The sequence below is a fragment of the Nyctereutes procyonoides genome, unplaced genomic scaffold, assembly GCF_905146905.1.
Source record: "Nyctereutes procyonoides isolate TBG_1078 unplaced genomic scaffold, NYPRO_anot_genome, whole genome shotgun sequence".
Taxonomy (NCBI): domain Eukaryota; kingdom Metazoa; phylum Chordata; class Mammalia; order Carnivora; family Canidae; genus Nyctereutes; species Nyctereutes procyonoides.
In genome coordinates this window covers 22,540,801-22,561,071 of record NW_026575139.1, presented here as the reverse complement: position 1 = coordinate 22,561,071, position 20,271 = coordinate 22,540,801, and the positions used below count along the sequence as shown (strand labels likewise).

The 20,271-nt window shown below is 53.9% G+C and overlaps 1 protein-coding gene across 2 annotated transcripts in view; it reads left to right on the top strand.

Annotated features, from left to right (window-relative positions):
- TMEM63C (transmembrane protein 63C) overlaps positions 1–20,271 on the top strand; it is a 69,303-nt gene that overhangs the window by 19,277 nt on the left and 29,755 nt on the right. For both annotated transcript variants that reach the window (XM_055304343.1, XM_055304342.1), the window contains 4 exons: positions 12,854–13,012; positions 13,551–13,630; positions 14,037–14,118; positions 19,061–19,098. In XM_055304343.1, coding sequence (XP_055160318.1) covers positions 12,866–13,012; positions 13,551–13,630; positions 14,037–14,118; positions 19,061–19,098 — 347 coding nt within the window. In that variant the 5' untranslated portion in view covers positions 12,854–12,865. The remainder of the gene's footprint in view (positions 1–12,853; positions 13,013–13,550; positions 13,631–14,036; positions 14,119–19,060; positions 19,099–20,271) is intronic.

Sequence of the window (20,271 nt, the reverse complement as noted above, 5' to 3'; positions counted from 1 at the left end):
ACGGTACAAAATCCAAAAAAGTGAGAAGGAGAATATAATGAAAGTCAGTCCTCCCCGTGCTCAGCTTCTAGCTTCCTTCCCAGAAGGCAACCACTTGTCAAGAGTTTCTTGGGTCTCCTTCCCAGAGACCAGGCAGGCGTGCAGGAGGCGGCATTTTCCACGTGCCGTCCACATCTTGCTTGCTTCACTGACTAGAGCATCTGTTACCCTTTATCCTGATCGCCTGCTTTCGTGTTTTCGGGTCTCTCCCACCTGACGGCGCGCTCGCCGCGACCCGGCCCGTCTGCTCATTCCCTAGGCTGGTGCCAGCTAGAGCAGGTGTTCGTTAAGGCTGGTTCCAGCTGCACACCAGTGAACCATCAACAGCCGCCGGGGGGCGGGGGTGTCTGTGGCTGTGGGGGCTGCAGCTCCACCCTGGCCGCAGAGCTTTGGGTCTCCGCAGTCTGTGACAGCGTCCACCAGAGCCCATCCTGGCAGCAGCAGGAGCTGAGGGATGACACCCAGTGTCCTCCTGGCTGTTTGCCCCCGCTGCCCCGCTCCTCCATCCCGCTTTGACTGGGGCCGACTCGGAGATGATCTGGCCATCTCTCCCCTCCTGTCCGTGCGGGACTGCTGTAGGCAAACCCAGCCATCCTTGGCTGCATGAGAGACGGGGAGAGGACTTGACCAGGGACAGTGCCACTGTAGGTCGCATGGTGATGACGATGACGAGTCCTTTGCCCAGTGTTTGCTGGCAGAGGCTCAGGCGCACTCGTTACCACGGAGACGGGAATCACAACATCTCGGGGTCCAGCTGAAGCCTGCAGCTTTCCCTCCTTGCAGTGGGGAAATCTGTCGGCTCCCCTGACACTCACAGAGGAGATGTGCCACTTTTCTTTTTTTAAATCAAGACAGAACTGGCTGCTCAGCCCAAGATTTCACCATGCCCTCAATCCACTGATTGAGCTGAATTCCAGGGGGAGATGGAGGTGGTCAGGGGCTGCTCAGCCCCGCGAGACTAGAAGCCAGGGACATACTTGGCAGCAGCAACCTCTGCTCACCTGTGGGAGGAGGGGTTTAGGTTAGAGAGTTTGTAGGTGCTCCTCCAGCCGATCACTCTGGGATGGAGATCAGGGGCCAAGTGAGGCCTGCTGCAGCCCGCTGCCAGTCATTCCTCCCTCCCTCAAACATTTGTGAGGCACCAAGCTCTGACCAACACAGCAGAGAAAATACTAAGCAAACATAGCCATCGCGGAGCTTTGCATCCCCTGGGGGAGTCAGCCATTTGGTACGTGACCTCATAACTGAACATCAACTGTCTAGGTACAAACAAGGAAAATAATAGTTAACTATATTAAGCCAATTGCTATGCAGTAGGCACTGTTGTATTTTATGTGAATTGGTTCATATAATCCTCACATCCACCCAGTGAGGTAGATGTTACAGATAAGATAACTGAGGCACAGGGAAGCTAAGATACTGGCCCAAAGACATGGAGCTTATAAATAGCAGAGACAGGATTTGGGTCCCTAGGGACCACACCTAAATGTCATGCTATGTCTGTCGCCTAAGATGCTCTGAGGCATGGGATGTGGGCTTGACCTGGCCTGGAGTTCTTCCCTAAGGAAGCAAAAATTGAGCTGAGATTAACTAGGAGAGGATGAGTCAACTAGTGGGAGGGAGGAACACTCTAGGTAGAAGGACTAGCCTATGCAAAGGCCCTTGGTGGCAAGAGAGCAGGTGGCATGCTCTGGGCATTGCGGGAAAGATAGATGAGGCCAGGGGATGAAAGAAGGGGACTGCTACATAAGATGGAGCTGGAGTGATAGGCAGGCCTTGTTGGCCAAGTTAAGAAAAGTGATGGAAAGCCCTTCCAGCTGATTCCATCACAACCTGCAGAACAACACAGGTTCATCTTCTCCAGGAAGGCTCCCTGGATTCTCCAGACCAGGCTCAGTGCCCCCTTGTGTGTGAATCCTGCTGCGGGAGCAGAGCCCCTCACTCACACTGTGTTGTAGTTGCCTCTTAGCTACGGCTTTTCTCACTCCCTTCTAGATTGAGGTTTGAGGAAGAGACACATCTTGTCCTCCCCAGCACCCACAATTCAGTAGAGAACTCAGGAAAGGATAACTGAGGACTATGGGGTTGAGGGGAGAAAGGGGCTGCTGGGGGAAGGCTGCCTGGGGGAAGTAGAAGTGAATGGGGCCTGGCAGTGGAGGATTCTTCTTCAGGGAGGATCAAGAGGCCTTTCCACAAGGGAGAATAATGGAAGAAGCAGAGAAAGCCAAGGCCTTTGAGGGGATGCCCCCCCATTTGGTGGGGCTGAGGTTTCTTGTAGAGACAGTGGGGAGATAAGGCTGGAGGGGTCCCTGGGGCCAGGAGGACCTACCCCTGGAGCAGCTGAGGATCTAGGAGCTCAGGTGTCAGAAGGAGCAGAGCCAACCAAAAACCAGAATGGATTCCTGGAGCCATGAGTTTACATCCCTCCACCTGCAAGCCAGGGGTCAGGGATCCCCTGCAGCCTTGGGCATGGTGGCCTCTCACCACCCCCACCCCCAACCCCCATCTCTAGGAGCCAGGCTGGGGCTTCCATCTCCTGCCAAAAACTCCTTCCTCTCCTCAACATTGCTTGTAGGCAGAACACAGCCTGAGCCCAGGGCTGGGAGGATGCCTCTTCCCCCTTCCCACGTTGTAAATCAGACTGTGGCATGTGTCCCTGATGGAACCTGACTTGGATCAGAGTCCCAGTGACAAAGGGAGTGTTGGACATGTGGTGTCTCACTTCCTAGCTTGTAGAAGCCACGTCCACTAGAACGAGGCAGAATGGATGCTGAAGGCCATCGAGTGCATCTAACACATGATCCGATAGGTTTGTTATGATGCATTCATTAAGAAACTTGGCGCAGCACCTGGCACGTCAGACTCTCTCTGTAGATGGTAGCTGCTGTAATGGGGACACCAGCGAGCGCTGCCCGGCCCTGCCCGCAGAGCCCCGGCAGAGACAACGGCCGCAGAAGTGCACTACTCTGTGTGGTGCTGTGCACAATGCTGAATGTCCTCCTGCTGGTCCCAGCTGCTGGCGGCCTTATTATTATAGCAGACCTGACAGCGAGGTGGAACCCCAGTCCACTCACCCCATGCTGGGGCTTCAAGAGTAGCTGAGGGAGGAAGACCGACCTGGGTCCTGGGAAAAGGATAGCAAAGGCGGCAAACCAACATTTACAGTGCTCATGAGTTACACAAGAGTCTCCTCGTACTATCTCTGACTGTCCTAGCTCCCCTGGTGGAGGCCGTACAGACATGATTATACCCATTTTATGGAAGGGAAAACTGAGTGGCAGTAGGTTGCAGTTAATAGAGCCAGATGCCAGTTTCCTGACCCCCAAATCATATATCCCCTCTACTCCATGCTGTGGCTTAGGGAGAGAGACCTGGTAACCCACGGTGTGTAGGTGGGGCACGGGGATGGGGCCAAATGAGTGACTCATGCTGTGCAAACATATCCAAATCACATTTTATTATTCCCTACCCCTGAGTATGGCCCTGGGTGAAGGACTGTCTGTCTTTCATTGAGGCTTACCACATGTTGGTCCTTGTGGGAGAACCACAATGACATGGGCTGCCATCAAGGAACCTGTGGAGTTGGGGGTAGGGGGAGAGATAGTTGCTCACATCCATGGAAAAGCCAAGGAGTACCAGGCAGTGATAGCAAAGGCCAGCTGTGTAAAGAGGGTGCGGACTAGGTGCAGCCCAGGGCCGCTCACTGGAGGGTGGGAGGCTTAGGGGAGCAGGATTTGAGCTGGACTCAGGGGCTGCAAAGACCCCAGCCAAAGACCCGGGGTGCAAAAAGTGGTGAAGCTCAGAGAGACACAGAGACCGAACAGACGGTGCCCCATGAAGTGACCAGGCCAGGGACCTCAGGCCCAGGGAGAGAGGCAGGAGTTTGAGGATTCAAGTGAAGGGGTGGTGTGGGCCCCTGTAGACCTCCAGCCAACCTTCCACAGATTCCCACAGAGCTGAGGGGAAGGGGAGGTCTCTCCAGAACAGAATGTAAGGACCAGCGTCCTGAGCTGCCAGCTGCGGTAGGATTTAAGTGGCGCTGAGCTACTTTCCTGCATGGGCCACATCTCCTCATCCTCCTTACTTTTAGGAGGAATCAGAAAATCTTTTAGATCTGCAAGAATGCCTTATCTAGATGCAGATAATCCTGGGAACCCTAAACTGGTGTTTCTCTATCTTGGCTGCACCTAAAAATGGAGTGGACATTCTCATTCTTAAAGTCTGGAGTGGGGCGTGAGTATCTGGATCTACGAAACACCTTCTAGGAGATCCCAGTGTGTCCTACTCCCAAGCCCCAGGCTGAGGAATCACCAGTCCAAGCCTGAGAGCACTGAAGGGGGAGCCAGTTCTGATCCCTGTTCCATCACTTTCCCCAGTCAGAGGCAAGCCTCTTAGCCTGCTGACGACCATTTCTTCACGTGTAAATTTGGGCAAAACCCCCTTCACTGTGACAATATGAGGAGACTAAGATTCAGGTCGGTTTAGGGTGAGGAAGATTCGTGGCCAGCTGGCATGGCGGCGGGGGAGGGACATTAATCAGAACCCTCCATGGAGTGACCCTACTTCCCTACTCCCTCTACTCAGGTTCCCCCTGCAAACCAGCTGCCAAGCTGGCCCTGGAAACGGGGATGCAGATCTGAGAGCAGGGTGTGTGGAAGGAATATGAGGAGAGACCCAGAGAAGAAGGGGAGGTGGTAGGGTAGGGGGCTGCCCATAGCCAAGGGCTTCAGCTCATTTAAGGTCACAAGCCATGGGAAATCATCTTTCCTGTTGTTAGCAGAAAAGTAATGAAAAGTGTTGAAGCCAGTGAGAAGGCTAGATGGTGGGTGGGGAAGCAGGTGCTCTGGCATTGCAGGGGGACAGGGTTACAGGACGAGGCGGGGGTGGCCTCCCCACCCAGCTTCTTTCCCTAGGACATGGATTTGGCCTACTGAGATTTGCTTGTCCAACCAAGTTGCAAGCTCTCTGGATCAGTTCCCGAGAACTCACGGGGATGGTGGCATTGGGCAGGGCCACGAAGTACAGGCCAGGTGGCTGCAAGCTGTGTCTCTGAGACATCTGGAATCCGTGGTCCAGTCTGGCCCTCGGAGAACTATAGAAGCCCCTCACCCTGTAGACAGGAGGCCCAGAGAAGAGAAGCCACCTGCCCAAGGCCACACAGGTGACCCAGAGCCTCAGTCTAGGGCACTTTCCCATGCACCATCCTGACAGCCTGGGCAAGATTCAATCCCTGGACTAGGGCTTGAGCGAGGTCACTCCATTCCTCGGCCCCCTGCCCGGCACTGCCAGCCCAGCAGAGGTCCAGAGGGTCTAGGAGGTAGAGAGCAGAGGGTTGTAAAGTGCCCAGGTTAAAAGGCCAGCCCTGCCACTTAATAGCTCCAGGACCTTAGGCAAGTTATTTAACCTGTCCAGGCCTTCATTTTCTTTTGCATCTAGGGAGGACTTTAGTACCCACTGGTACTTGTGAGAATTAAGTGAACTGTAACTCAAATGTAACTTCTATTGTAAGTGTCCAATACATGTTAGCTATTAATAAACTTGCTCTCCTCTCTCCATCCCCAGTTCCCAGGACTTCCTAGACCATCCTAGCTCCGGGATTCAGGGGTGTTTGGGCTCCTCACGCAGAGGCCTTGGCCTCAAGATGAAGATTGGGGAGCAAAGCGCTGGCCTGGCTACTGAGGACAGCAGTAGCTGAACCCAGGCCAGGTCTGGAAGGAAGGGGGTGAACGATGGACCAGGAGACTAATAAATACAGAGCTAGTTCTTTTCAAAGCTTTTGCCCACTTGGCAGAGTAAACCTTGTCTAGACCTGGGAGAGCTGAGCCTCCAGCTTCTGCCACTGGAGGCCAGGCTTAGGGAGAAATGGGAAGGAGGAAGGCCATGTGCTTCCCCATCAGAGGGGATGTGCCGCTGAGGAGGGGGCTGAGAATCCTGACTCACCAGCCAGCATCACCACCATCTCTCCCTGCCCCTCGTTGGTCCAGAAAGCAAGGCTGACATTTGTCTCTGCCTCGCAGGAAGAACAGAGGCAACAGCCACCTACAGGCTGCAGTTTATGGGGTATTGGACAGTCCTTCCCATCTTTCACATCTCTCCCCTAGCCTGTTCCAGAACAGAGTAGGTGGCCAGAACCCAGGAATGGTCCAGTCTGGGGCCCTCACCACCATGTCACAGATAAGCTAGTGCCAGTGACAACAGTACGAATAGTGAGCCCTCTCTCTCTCAAGCGCTCTGCAAAGGGTTTTGTGTGAATTCGCTTATTTTGTGTTCACAATAACCTTGTGAGGCAGTGCGCCTATTATCCCTACTTTCCAGAGGTGGAAACCAAGGCTCAGAGAGGTGAAGTCACTGTCCAGGGTCACGTAGCTAGCAGGGGTGGACCTGGGATTTCAGCCCAGACAGTCTGGCTGCAGATGGTCTGCTTCTTCCCACTGCCCTGCTGGGAAATGCCCAATGAGGAGTCCCCTGCTGCCCCCACCAGCCAGGTGGGCACCCCTGCTCTATGTTCCTTTATATTCCTCAGATTCCAAGTTTCATTCCTTCCAGTGCTGATACTTTGGTCTCCAGAAAGCTCTCTACTCTGGTTCTTCACACCCAGGAGCTAGAAAGAAGGAAGGAGGAAAGCTCTCCAGAAAGGAGGGTCCAGGCATGATTTAGGAGTGAGGACAAAAGGCCAGGCAATGCTCTGGGTTTCCACCACAGCCTCCCTCATCCTGCCTCTGCCTGCCTCTGAGGATATGGGGTGGAGGGATGGGGGTGCTGAGTTGGGTGCGGGACTCTTCCCTCTTGTCCTTCCTCACCTCCTTCCCTTACCCGCTTCCCTCACCTGCCCGGTGCTGCCCACGCTGCACCTGTCCCTGCCCTGCTGTGCCAATGGGTTGCAGCCCACTCTGAGCTTAGATGCTTGCTCCTTGTATCTAGAGACCCTCCCACGCAAAACTGCTGCTGGGGCCCCACTCTCCCAACAGCAGTCCTCTCCCCAAATCCAAAAGGATGGGAACCTCCTGAAGAAGACTTCACATTTGTACTTCCTGGGCCCGCCCAGGGCCTGGCAAGAGTAGATACACCAGGAATTCCTGTTGAATGAATAAATGCACAAACAAAAGAACACACCAGTGATCCATCCTACACTCTAGCCATGACTTTTCATTTTCACATTCCCCAAAGCACCACGCTCTGTGCCTCCTCTGGGTCTCGGCCCATGTGGTTCCCTCTGTCCATGCTGCCCACCACACTGTGCGGATCCCACCTCCTCACATTTCAGCCTGGAGGTCACTTCCAGGCAGAAGGCTTCTCTGACTACTCGAGGCAGGCCCACCCCATTGGCCCCTGTGTTTACCTGAGCTATCAAGGTGTGCTGGAGTGTGTGGCGACATGTGCCTAGCATGCTTACGTGTCTCCCCAGTGAGTCTGGGAGCCACCTATGGGTGGGAACCAGGTCTGCCAGGCCCCCAGAGCTTGGCAGGATGCCTGGTGCATGGTAGGTACTCAGCCCTTCTTTGTGGAAGGAAGGAAAGAAGGAAAGACGAGGAAAGGAGGAAGGGGGGCACTTTTGGAAGAAGTGAATGAATGTGTGGGAGCTGAGCAGAAAAGAGCAGCATCCAGGACTCAGACCTCCTTAGAGCCAGATGGAAGCCAGAGCTCTTCCCAGCCCAGGACCTCTCCCCTTCCCTCATCATGCACAGGATTAGCTAAATAATAAGTTGCACATTCTTTTGGATGTGCTGCAGGCCACCAAGCACTTTCACATTCCTGGCCTGGCTCCTGTCCCCCAGATAGCCCTGACTGGGGCTTCCCAGCCATCCCCTCCTTTTAGAAAGAAGAGAATCCAGCAAAGGGTGCTGGGTAGCCAGATAGCCACATGCTGAAAGATGAACTTAGTCCCTTACCTCCCGTTCAGTGCAAACTAACTCAAAATGCATCCTCAACTTTAGTGTCAGAGCTAAAACTGTATGATTTTTCAGAAGAAAATGGAGAAAATCTGTATTCTTATTTTAAGATTTTATTTATTCATTCATGAGAGACACACACACAGAGGCAGAGACACAGGCAGAGGGAGAAGCAGGCTCCCTGGCGGAGCCAGATGCCCGGGACTGGATCCCAGGGCCCCGGGATCACGACCCGAGCCACCCAGGCGCCCCAGGGTGAAAATCTTTAATAAGACTTCGGGGTAGGCTAAGATTTCGTAGACACCATGCCAAAGCCCGGTCCATATTAAGACAGCTTGTTAAACTGGGCTTTGTCAAAATCCGAAACTGTAGCGCCCCTGAGATAGCACGAAGGAAACGAAAAGAGGCACAGGCCGAGAAAAGCTATTTGCAAAACACGCCCGTGATGAAGGCTGAGGATCCGGAGCCTAAAGGCGAGGCGGGGCGCCCTGAGGGATGACGCCGCGTGAACGCGGCCTGGGCCCCTGGGTCCGGCGGTCCCTGCACCGCCTGTGCCGTTCTGCAGCTGCCGCGCAGGTGCGCGGAGCCCCCGGCCCGCCTCGGCCCCTCCCTGCAGAAGTGCCCCAGGTGAGGGCCCGCGCCCACCCCCGGCCTCCCGAGCGCGCACGCGCCGCCCCGGCCGCTCCCTTCGCGCGGGCTCCCCCAGTGGCCGCCGGCAGAACTGCAGCTCGCTGCCGCGGTGGTCCTCGGGCTTCTCTGCCCGGCGGCTCCGCGTTTAAAGGTGCTGTGTTCGGGGACACCCGGGTGCTCAGCGGCTTAGCGCCTGCCTTCAGCCCAGGGCCTGATCCTCGAGTTCCAGGATCGAGTCCCACGTCGGGCTCCCCGCATGGAGCCTGCTTCTCCCTCTGCCTGTGTCTCTGCCTCTCTCTCTGTGTCTCTCATGAATAAATAAATAAAATCTTAAAAAATAAACAAATAAAGGTACTGTGTTCAGTGTAAACCATTATGAGTTTACATTCAGCTGAGCATGCTTGTGTGCCTGAGCTAAGCAGTGACCTGGGGTGATAAAACCGTGGGCAGCCGAGGCCGAAAGAGGAGCAGAAAAACATAGGCCAGAGGCTCCCCACTCCAGCTAGAGGCTAATCTGACCGGCAGGGGGTGGGCTCTTGTGTTGTATTATTTCTGTGAGTCCGCACGGGGAGCCCCAGACCTCCAGGCCACCTCCTGTGTCCGGCACACCAGCACCTTCACCTTTATTCCTCTCTCCATCCTCATCCCCCAAGCTTCTCCAACTCTGGACAGCGTTCCTCTGTCCGCCCCCCTCCCCCCTCAGCTCTGGGTCTGCTTTTCATTCGACAAGCGCCTACGTGGTACTTCTGTGTTCCAGGCATTGTTCTCCATGACTGACAAATCTTTTTTTTTTTTTTTAAGATTGTATTTATTTATTCATGAGAGACACACACACAGAGAGAGAGAGAGGCAGAGGGAGAAGCAGGCTCCATCCAGAGAGCCTGACATGGGACTCGACCCGGGTCCCCAGGATCAGGCCCTGGGCTGAAGGCGGCGTTAAACTGCTGAGCCACGGGGCTGCCCTCCATGACTGATGAATCTTAAACCACTTATCCCTCTTGACAGCACTGTGAAGGGGGTACTAGTTACGAACACCACCCCCCTTTTACAGATGAATAAATGAGTCAGGGAGACCATAAGTAGCTTCCTCAAGGTGGCCAGTGAGCATTGGAACTGGGATTCAGTGCCACAGAGCCCACGATGCCCAGAAACACCCCTGGGTCCTGCAGCACCTCACCTGCTCACCGGAAACTGGAACCTGAGACTCCCTAGGACAGGACTTCCCTTACCACCCTCTCAGGCCAGGGGATGGGAGAGACATCTTCCTTGCTCCTCTTTGTGATTTCCAGAGTCTTTTTCCTTCCTCCTTCCTCCTGGCTCCTTGGACCTAAGGTATCAGCCTGAACATCCCACTCCCCGTCGTTGGTACAGGGGAGTTGGTACAGGCACCAACTATCCTGAAGCATCACCAGGTCAGTCTCCTCCTTCCCAGAAGAGTTCAGCTCCTGCCTCACTGTCACACCAGTATTCGTCTAGTCTCCATTCTTACAGATTTCCGTATCCACGTATCTACAAAGGACATTCCAGCCTCTCAGTTCCTTGACACCACTCCCCCATTCATTCCATGGTCATGCCCCAGACCTTCTGACTATCTGTAACCAATCCCTTCTAACAGCTTGTTTCCCTGTCAGCTCACAGTCTGTTATGCTCCACAGTTCCACCTCCCTGGACCTCTGACACCTGTCACCATCCCTCGCCCATCTCGTCTCCTTTCTCTCCTGGCCAGTCATTAAAACTACTCCCTCATATATAGTTCCAACTCTCTTATTCTCATACTTACCTGGGAAAACCTCTAGCCTGGTTAGGTCGAGCTGTCTGCCTCTTCCACACCTGTAGCCACCCAGATGAGCACAGCTGGCAGAAATGCCTGATGAGTTGGCTGCTCTGGCTATAAATTCAAGACCATGAACCTCAGTGGACCCTTCGTGCTGCCTGGCAGTCTTACCACATTCCTGAAATCCATTCACTCCATCACTCGTCTAGACTTCTATTTCTGCCTTTATCCTGTGCTCAAACATCCCACATCTGCCCACCACCAGCATTGCACAGTCACCTTTGAGACCTTGTTCCCTCTGAGGCTGAGAAATAGAAGCCGTGGGAGGGCACGCCCACGAGCTCCACCTGTGCACCTGCCTCTCTCCTGCTGCTGTCGGTCAGTATCCAGCTCTGGGCCAAGGCCAGCTTCTCCACTTGTGAGCCGGTTCCCAGCCCTTCCCACGTCCTCACATTGCTCCAGCAATGCCCCATCTCTCCCACATCACCAGCTTTTAATTTTCTACTGGACCATTCCCATTGGCATGCCACATACTGCTGCTTCTCCCATTATAACCACTTCCAAACTCTTACTCCTTTTCGAAGGAATCATTCACACCCACTGGCTCCACATCTCCTGGCATCCTCCTCTCTCACACCTGTTCCAGCAAGGCCACTGACTAAACCTCCACATTGCTTTACCTATGGCTAATTCTCAATTGTCATCGTATGTGACCACATCGTTACAACTGGTCCCTTTGTTCTCCTGGAGACATTTTACTTAGCTTCCACGACACCACCCTTTCCCATTATTCCTCCCTCCTCGATGGCTGCTCGTCTAGTCTGGTTCCTGTTTCCTCCTCACCTACCTCACCTCCCTGTGATGGAGCATCCCAAGGCTCAGACTTTGAGCCTCACCATGTGCTCACTCCTTTGGTGATCCAGTCCTATGCCACTAAGAGTCATCTGTCTGCTGGTGACTCTCACATTTATGTCTCCTGAGCCCCCTTTGAGCCGCAGACTCACGTATCCAGCCACCCACGTGGCATATCCACTTAGCATGCCCAGTACCCAGCTCCTGACCACCCCCTACCGTGCACTATTTGGCTGTTGCACCCAATAACGGCACCTCCCCTCTTCCAGTTCCTGGGCCCAGAAACCTCAGAGTCATCCTAGACTCCTCTCTTTTTGCCCCACCGCCCACCATCCCTTCTATCAGCAAATCTTGGCTTCGCCTTCAAAATACTTCCAAAATCTGAGCACTTCTCACCACCTCCTCTGCTTCTATCCCAGTCCTGGCTTTGGTTACCTCTTGCCTGGCTTGCTACAGATTCCTCCTAATTACCTCTCTGTTTTTACTTGTCTGCTTGCCCTCCCCCATTTATCTTCAAACCACAGGTCAGAGCGATCCCTGTAATACTTAAGTCATTTTGTGCCACTCCTTGGAGCAGGAGCTCCATCCTGTTCATTCTCCCCTATCCAGCCATATTGGCCTGTTTGCCCTTCTTCAACACTCCAGGCGGCTTATACACCCAGGCCTTTTGCTGTGCCTGCTGTGGGGTTTGCTCCCTCTTCAGGTTTTTGTCCAAATGTCATCCTCCCAGTGAGGCCTTCCCAGGCCTCTTTTCCATTCTAAGCTCGCCCTCACCCCTGTACTGCTTCTCCCCCACCAGGATCCTGCAAGAGAGGGGTTTCTCTTTGACCTTTGTTCACTGATGCATCACCAGCATCAGTCTCGCACAAGGCAGCTGTTGCCTAAATACTTGTGGAATGAAGGAATGAATGAATAAGCCTACTTTTCTTGGATGAAAAGTAAAGAGTTCCTAGAGTGAGATGAGGTCTGGAGCCAAAACAAATGATCTTTTAAAACCAGAACGACTTCGCAGATAATCTCAAGCAGCTACCAGTCACTTCCTGTTTTCATCTGTGCTTCCCATTCTTCCCCAAGTCTGGAGAATATTGATGCCCATGACCATGAGCCCTCAATGGATTGGCTCAGGTCCCTGGGCAAGCTGCTGATCTCTCTGGTTCCCGTTCGACATTAAGATAGTGACATTTACTGAGGCACTGCTATGTGTTGGGCGCTTTGCAGCTTTACCTCATTCTGTCCTAGGAACCTTCCTTTCCTAGAAACTGGATCAGAGAATCACAGGATATCAGACCCTGTCTGAATGGGCATCCCACAAATGCAGCTCTGTTCTCCAAATTGAATACTTCTACTCTGGGGTCCTACCTGCCTTTGTGAAGTCTGTTTATTTATATGCAAGAAAGATTTCACAAAGGTAGAAATAAGAAGATCCATTTGGATGTGCTTTTGCCAACTCTTTTGGTCAAGGGAGCAAATGGTACAAAATAAAAACTCTCCCAGGGGATCCGGGCTCTTCTTCCATCGTGGCCCTGGGTGGGTTTGAGGGAACTGCTGGCTGTGGGCCCTGGGTCTGATGGGTACTGGGTACACCTTGCCCCATCACCCTGGCGGGCTTCTGCATTTACAGAGTGAGAGGGCTTCTGTTGTCTGATCTGAGCATCCCTTTTGTCACCAGGGAGCCCCCAGGATGGCTGTCCCACTGAGCAACCTGAATATGGTAGAAAAGACACGGAACATAACGGATGAATGTTTCCAATCTCGGAGCACTGTCCTGCAGGGGCAGGCCTTTGGGGGCATCCCCACCGTGCTCATCCTCAACATCTTCTTGTGGGTGGTAAGTCCTGGGCTCTGTGGTGGGCAGGGAGGCAGGGAGGGGCACACCGGCCAACTGTCACAAGTGACGCTGGGGGGGTCTCAGCTCTCCAAGTGCATGCCAGCCCTGGTGGTGGGGACCTCTGAATGTCAGTCACATCCCGGGCAGCCCCGGGAAGAGGGGACCGCAGGAATAGACAGATTCCTAAGATTCCCCTCCATGCGCCACTGTCCAGAGGCCCACCTAGCCAGTGCCCTTGGCCTCCCTTCTCTCTCCCCTTGCTGATTTCTTCACGGAATGTTCTTGTTGGATAGTTCCAAACCTGACACTGATGCCTTTATTCGGCAAACTCTGAGAATCCACTCTGTGCTGGGAAGCTGCTGGGTGCTGGGCATCCAAGAGTTGAGACAAGGCATGGCCTCTACCCTAACAGAGCTGGCCACCTTGTGGGGGAGCCCAGGTTGCTCCTGGGAACCTGGGGGACAGGGTCTCCCCCATGGGGATGCAGAAGCCAGCCACACAGAAGGCCTATCTCTCCCCCCACTTCCCTGCCCTGTAGGTCATCATTTTGGTTTACTCCTTCCTCCGGAAAGCTGCGTGGGACTACGGGCGCTTGGCTCTGCTGATACACAATGACAGGTGAGGGGAGGCTGAGGGTCAGGACAAGTCTGCTCCCCTGGGGGATGTGCCGCCACCATCAGGACACAGCGGGTGTCTTCCTGGCACCAACTCCTGCCCCTGCTCTGACCCTTGTTGTAGGAAGAGAACTTGGTGGGAGGGGCCATCGTCTCTGGACACGAGGCCACTTCTTTCTCAGATCTCAGACTTTCTCGATCCTGTGACTCCCAAGATACATTGGGCACCTGGCAACAGGAGTGATTACTGTCTGTCCCCAGAGCTGTGTGCTTGGCATACTAGCTGAGGCGTGTCTGGTACCGGGCAGGAGGGTCCCACAGCTCTTGGCCGGGAAGCCGGAGTGACAGCAAAGCCTGAGGCCTTTTCTCTCCTTTCCCGCCTCCTTGCTCACTGCTTTTCCTGGCTGCAGCTTGACTTCGCTGATCTACGGGGAGCAGAGTGAGAAGACGTCTCCCTCAGATATTTCCCTAGAGATGGAACACAAGGACAAGGTGAGTGCTAGGGTGGGCCTAGGCCCAGGGGGTTCCTGGCTCCGGGCGGCAGCCCTGCCGTATGCAGGCAGAAGTGGGCCTATTATACTCAGGGGCTTTGCAGCCAGCTACACTCAACCTGGCAACGCGACTGTGGATGCATCCCTCAGCCTTGCCAGGCCTCAGTTTCCCCATTGGAAAGATGGAGCTATTAACCATTCCTACATCCTAGGGTGCCAAGCAAGAGTTCCTTAATTTTAATATATATATTTTTAATTTTAATACTTTAAAAGGATTTTTAAAACTAATTTTCCCTCTCTTCTCAAGTCTCTAACCCTCATCACAGCCCCCACTCTGAGCCAAGGACTCACCTCCCCCTGTACATAGGAAATCCCTCACATCAGGCAGGGATTCCCTTAACCTCCTGCCACCCAACTCTGCTCGGTGGAGCCCCATCTCCTCTTCCTTCTCTTGCCTGTCGGACGCCAGTCCCACACCCGAGCTTGTCCATTTGCTTAGCTGGTTGCCATGGTGCACCTGCTCTGAGCCACACTGGTCTGGGGACCGGGCAGGGGACAGAATGTAGCAAGTCCTGCCTCATGGGGCTTTCTCCCTGGGTGAGACACGCCCAGACAGATGCCCATAGGATAGTGGTCAGTAAAAAAAAATTAAAATAAAAAATAAATAAAATAAAATAAATCAATAAATAAATAAATAAATAAATAAATAAATAAATAAATAAAGGATAGTGGTCAGTGGACGAACTCCCAAAGGGGCAGGGAAGGCACTACCCCGTCCTGGGGCAGAGCCGGGGTGTTACAGATGGTGGCGGGGACAGTCATGGCCCTACCACAGCCCATGCCTGCCTGTCTCCCTCTGCCCCATCATAGCAAAACCAAAAGAGCAGCCTGCACCTGTGCTCTCCACTTCCTCACTCTCACTCCTCGACCCCGTCACTGGGGCTTCCACCCCTCCATCCCACCTAGATAGGTCATCGGTTGTCCCACCCCATGCAGTCTGATGGACTTGCCTGAGTTCTCATTTCATCTGATCTCTCAGAAACATCTGGCCCTGTAGACTGTCCCCTGCTTGAACAGGCGCTGGCAGTTGCCTCTGTGACATCACACTCTCTGGGTTTCCTTCTGCCACCCGCCTGTTCCTCTCTGTCCCCTCTGCGGGCTCCTCCTCCACAGCTGGTCCCAGACCCCCTCCTCGCTCTCCTGGGCAGTGTCACCCATACTCACGGCCTCAACTGCCATCTTTTTGCAGACCCCTCCTACATTTTTTTTGTCTCCAACTAAAACTCCCTCTGGGCTCCAGATACATCTATCCAGTGGCCTTCAAAAGATCTCCACATGGATATTGTAAAGGCATTTGGGATTCGTTATGTCCAAAACATGCCACGATATCCCTCCACCCACCTGTTCCTAGATCCCTGGTCTCAGACTCTGCCCACCGCCCACCCAGGTGCACCCCCTTGATGGGGCCCAGGCCCCCAGGGACAGCCAGTCCATTACCAAGATGTTGATATGGGAAGGTGTATGGTGGTCACTTTCCCAACCTTGTTCCTTTCCAGCTCTCCCCCCACACCCCCTGCCAGGCCCCCATCAGTCTCTTTTGGATGACCAGGGTGGCGCCTAACCAATCCTGCCCCACCTGTTTCCACCTGCATCCAAAGCGATCCCCATGACTGGGGACACACATTCCCCGGTGTCAACCTTCAATGGCTTCCTGGTGCTCTTGGGATAAAGTGCAGGTGCCTCGCCGTGGCCTCATGCTTTAGTCTCCTGCCCACCTGTCCAGTCTGTCCTGCTCCTCCCAACTCCCTCGTCCCTGGCCACTTTGGCCACCTTTTAGATCCCCAGAGGTGCCACATCCTCCCCCCACCCCAGAGGGCCCTTCACCTGCTCTTCCCTGTCCCCCTCCCCAGTAGTCCCTCTCAGGGCTGACACACTGGCCCTTTGTTCTGATTTCAGCCCCAGCATCGCTTCCCCAGGAGCCCCATCCTCCCCATGTGGGTCCAGATCTTTTGTTCTCCACCTGTGGAGAATGCATTCTTTTTCTTCAGAGCTTTTTTTTTTTTAAAAAAAAGATTTTATTTATTTATTTATGAGAGACTCAGAGATACAGGCAGAGGGAGAAGCAGGCTCCCTGTGGGGAGCCCGATGCAGGACTTGATCCGAGGATCCCAACCTGAGCCAAAAGCAGACTCTCGACCACTGAGCCACCCAGGTGCCCCTCCGTCAGAGCTCTTAACCCAGTCTGTAACAGCACCTCTCCTTCCAGATCAGTCTAGCCTGCTGATCCCCCAGTGATAGCAGCCGCTGACTTGAGCTTGCCCACCGCTGTCTCCGCGCCCAGTCCCGCTCTCCATGCAATGAGCATGTGAGATGTATTTGTTGGAGGCAGTGAGTGAGTAGAACCATATTCCTTCCATCATCATCCCTCCAAGAGACCGGGTCCCATTCCCTGCCAGCATCTGCCCCAAGCTGTGGGGCAAGCCTCAGACAAGTTTGTCTCTCAGAGTCTCTCCATAGAATAAGGACAGTCACACCTACCTTACAAGGTGGTTCTCAGGTTTCTTTTTAGAAATATTACTTGGGTTGGGATTTTTTTTTTTTTTTGGACAATGGCAAAAAAAGATAATTTATTTTAAAAACCTCTGAGAAATCATGATGGCAGCAGTAGGGCAGTCAAACTGCAGAGGTAGAAATGAGACAGGCAGGGTGGCCTCTGGAGGGTGGGGTGGCCCTGGAGGACCACAGCCAGGATGCTGGAGCCTCAGCCGGGCCAGAGTGGCCTGGGGGAAGCAAAGGGGTTGTTATCCCATGTGGTGGGAGTGAGGAGGGCGGGGCCACCAAGAGAGGTACAATGAACTCACTGCTGTCACTCTGGTCAGCTGAGCTGGCTCCTGGGAGCTTGTGGCCATTCCCTACAGGGTGGGGCAAGAGGAGAGGCAGCATCTGTTCTTACGCCCCCTGTGCAGCTGCTCAGTTTTCTGAATGGTTTATGCCTTTCATAGCCGTGATGTACATGTAGGGGAGCATGTGTGTCCTTTGTGAGAGAAGAGACAACGATTCCACAGGCTTGCTCACACGTCTGTGTCTGTGCAATATTCACAGGCACGTAGACCACACTTCTACGCATGATCTCTACCCTGTCCTGTGTGAATTCCATGATACTCACGTGCCAAGTGTGGTATATACCTTTGCACCTGCTGTAGAAGGGGTGGAAGGGATTACCAGGAAGGCATATCCTCCACTGTGCACGACCACTAGGGACTATCAATGAACCTACTTGCTCCCTAAATAAATCACTCCTGTTTGCCCAAAGGTGGGTGGTGGAGAAAGACCCTCCAGTGCAGGGCAGGTGGTCAGACTTTCAGCCCAGTTCTTAATTTAGCAGTTTGCCCCTTCCCTGGAGACTCTCCCAATCAATGCCATTGGCATGGCTCTGACTCATACCTCGATGTCAGTCCTTTTTTTTTTAATTAATTTTTTTAGAAGAGGAGAGGCAGAGGGAGAGAATCCCAAGCAGACTCCATGCTGAGCGCGGAGCCTGATGTGGGGCTCGATCTCACGACCCCAAGATCATGACCCGAGCCGAAATCAAGAGTCAGATGCTTAACCCACTGAGCCAGGAGCCCCCTGCTTTTAAAGAGTGTCCTTACCTTAGTTCCGAGGGACATAATTGGGGAAATGATCCCCCCTGAGGCGGACATCTGGCTGTCAGTCAACCCCAGTACAGGGAAGGGGACTTAACGGGCCTTAAAGCAAAGGGAGCAAGGAACTTCCTTCTGTTTCTTGCTAGCCCGACCCCCATGGCTTCCTTTTGGGAAATACCCCTTCCCCAATCAGTGTGGGGCCAGGGAATGTCAGCCAAGTGGGCCTGCCTGTTTTACTGTGATGGGCTTGTGATCGGATGCGGGTCAATCAAGAGTTGCAACCTTTTCCAAGATTTTGCTGAATCCTACAGGATCCCAGAAGGAAGCCTGCACCAGGGCAACTTAACCAGCCACTGGATCTGGTGGCTTTTGGGGCCACAAGCCCCTGCCCCGTCCTCATGCACGCTCTTCCTAAGCAGACTTCCTCTCTAGGCCTCCCCTCACCTGCAAGGCTGAGGCTACCTTTCCCCACCACCCAGAGACTCCAGACAGCAAGACCTGAGAGAAGTGCACAACCAAGCAGACTCTCAGGTATAAGAGAAGAAACCCAGCTCAAACTAGTGTTGAAAAAAAAAAAAAAAACCAACCCACAGCAGTATGTGGCTTAAATCAGGGGAAATTTGAGAAAAGTGGCTACTTTTGCATACAGGTAGATCCAGGAAGTCCAGCAATGCCACCAGGATCCCCTCTCCCAACCTCTCTCCTCTGAGTGGGCTTTTTTTTTTCTTTCAGACGTGCTCCTGCCCGTGACATTGAAGATGGCACCAAGCCACTGTGGGCTGCGTGGTGTTCATTACGGTGCAGGAGCTCAGGCAGAGAGAGACCCCCTCCCACAACACCCTTACTAATCCCCTTATGAGAATTTTGATTGACCCCACTTGGGTCATGCTCCCATCCATCAACTGACACTGGTGGCAAGACCCCTAGTTCTTGGTCAGCGTACCAGGCTGCATGCACGAGGTGGGGGGCATTTTCTGGAAGGAAGCAAGGAGCGACAGATGGAAAGCAGCTGACGTCCACCCCACAAAGGGTCCTTTCTCTCCCTCTGGCCCAAGGCCCATGAAGCCCCCATTTCATGGTAACAGAATGCCATGTGGCAGGAATGTCAACTCACAGCTCACTTCCAGGGAGACCTCTCCTTGGATGGTCACCGCTGATTCCAGATGGAGCCCACTTGCTTCCAGGACCTGTGCTCTTTCCCGCTGCCATCTCTTGCCTGGAAGGAGGCCTGGGTTCCCACAGCCAACGAGGGGGGGCCCGGGCCTGGATTTTCTCACATGTTCTCTCCTTTCTCCCCAGGGCTTCTATTCCTGGTTCTTCAACACCGTCACCATGAAGTAAGTGCCCGAACCTTCTGAGCTTGTCCAGCAGCTGCCTTACAGGGGGGACGATGGGGGTAGCACCTGCTGCCCTGCAGGTCTGGACCTGAGTTTTGCACCCCAATCCCCACCCCTGCACCCTGACCATCTTAGCCCAGCCCAGACAGAGGATGCTCTCTGGGCTTCCTGGGGCAGGAAATGAGAACTGGACCTGGCCTGCAGCCCTCAGGAGAGGACCACTTTCTCACACATAGAAACATGCTTTTATGACCTCCACACTAGGAAAAAGAAATTCTTCCTGCATTGCTCTTTGCTTTATTTTTGTGGCCATCTTTCCTCATATTGAAATGGAAAAGAAAACACTGGGCAGAAGGCGCACTTCCTCTTGCCTCAGCTCCGATTACCGAGGGCCAGCCCCTTGCCTGCCGGGCATCCTGGGTCTCTTTAGGGCCAGACCCCACTTGGGAAGGAGACCAACCCCAGGTCAGCTGTTTTCTCCTGATTCTCCCATGCTTCAGGATTCTGACTCCATGCTCCTGCTTCTGCCCTGCTTCAGCTGAGCACCTTCCAGAGCCCCTTGCCCCCACTGTGTGGATGTCCGTGTATACATGTGCACACACTCATGCCCATGCACACAGCTCTGCCTCCACCTCGTAGCCCTGTCCATTCCCGGGCACTCCCTAAATATCCCCCATGCATCCTGCCCTGCCCATCTTTGAAACCCTTCCTTCAGGGCCCTCTCTTGCCTGGTGTGCCTACCTTGGGGTGCCCCCCAGCTGCCCCTCAGAGGCCACCGCAGCAAGGGGCCTGACAGGGCCTGCTAATTTGCATTCTTGGCAAAGGCTCAGAGGACTTCCTCCTTCGTGTGCCTCCAGGCCCACTAGTTAAGGGCCTCATTCATACATTTCCCCTGAGACCCCACTGTACCCCCATGAGCCACCTCAGGGCACCTCTCTTTCTCCAGACCTTCTGAAGGGGGCACAAGGCACCTGGCCTGAGCCCTGGGGATCCTAAGCTGGGCTCAGGACCATTGGCCTCTGGTGTTGGAGCTCCAACCCTACTGATGGAGGAGTAGTCCCCATGGCCTTGTGGGCCTCCCTCCACCCCAGTCTTCCTTTGTCATTCATCAGAGCCCCTAGGAAGTGATACAGCTAGTTTGTGTGCGGTTCAGAGATCCTAGCCACATGTAAG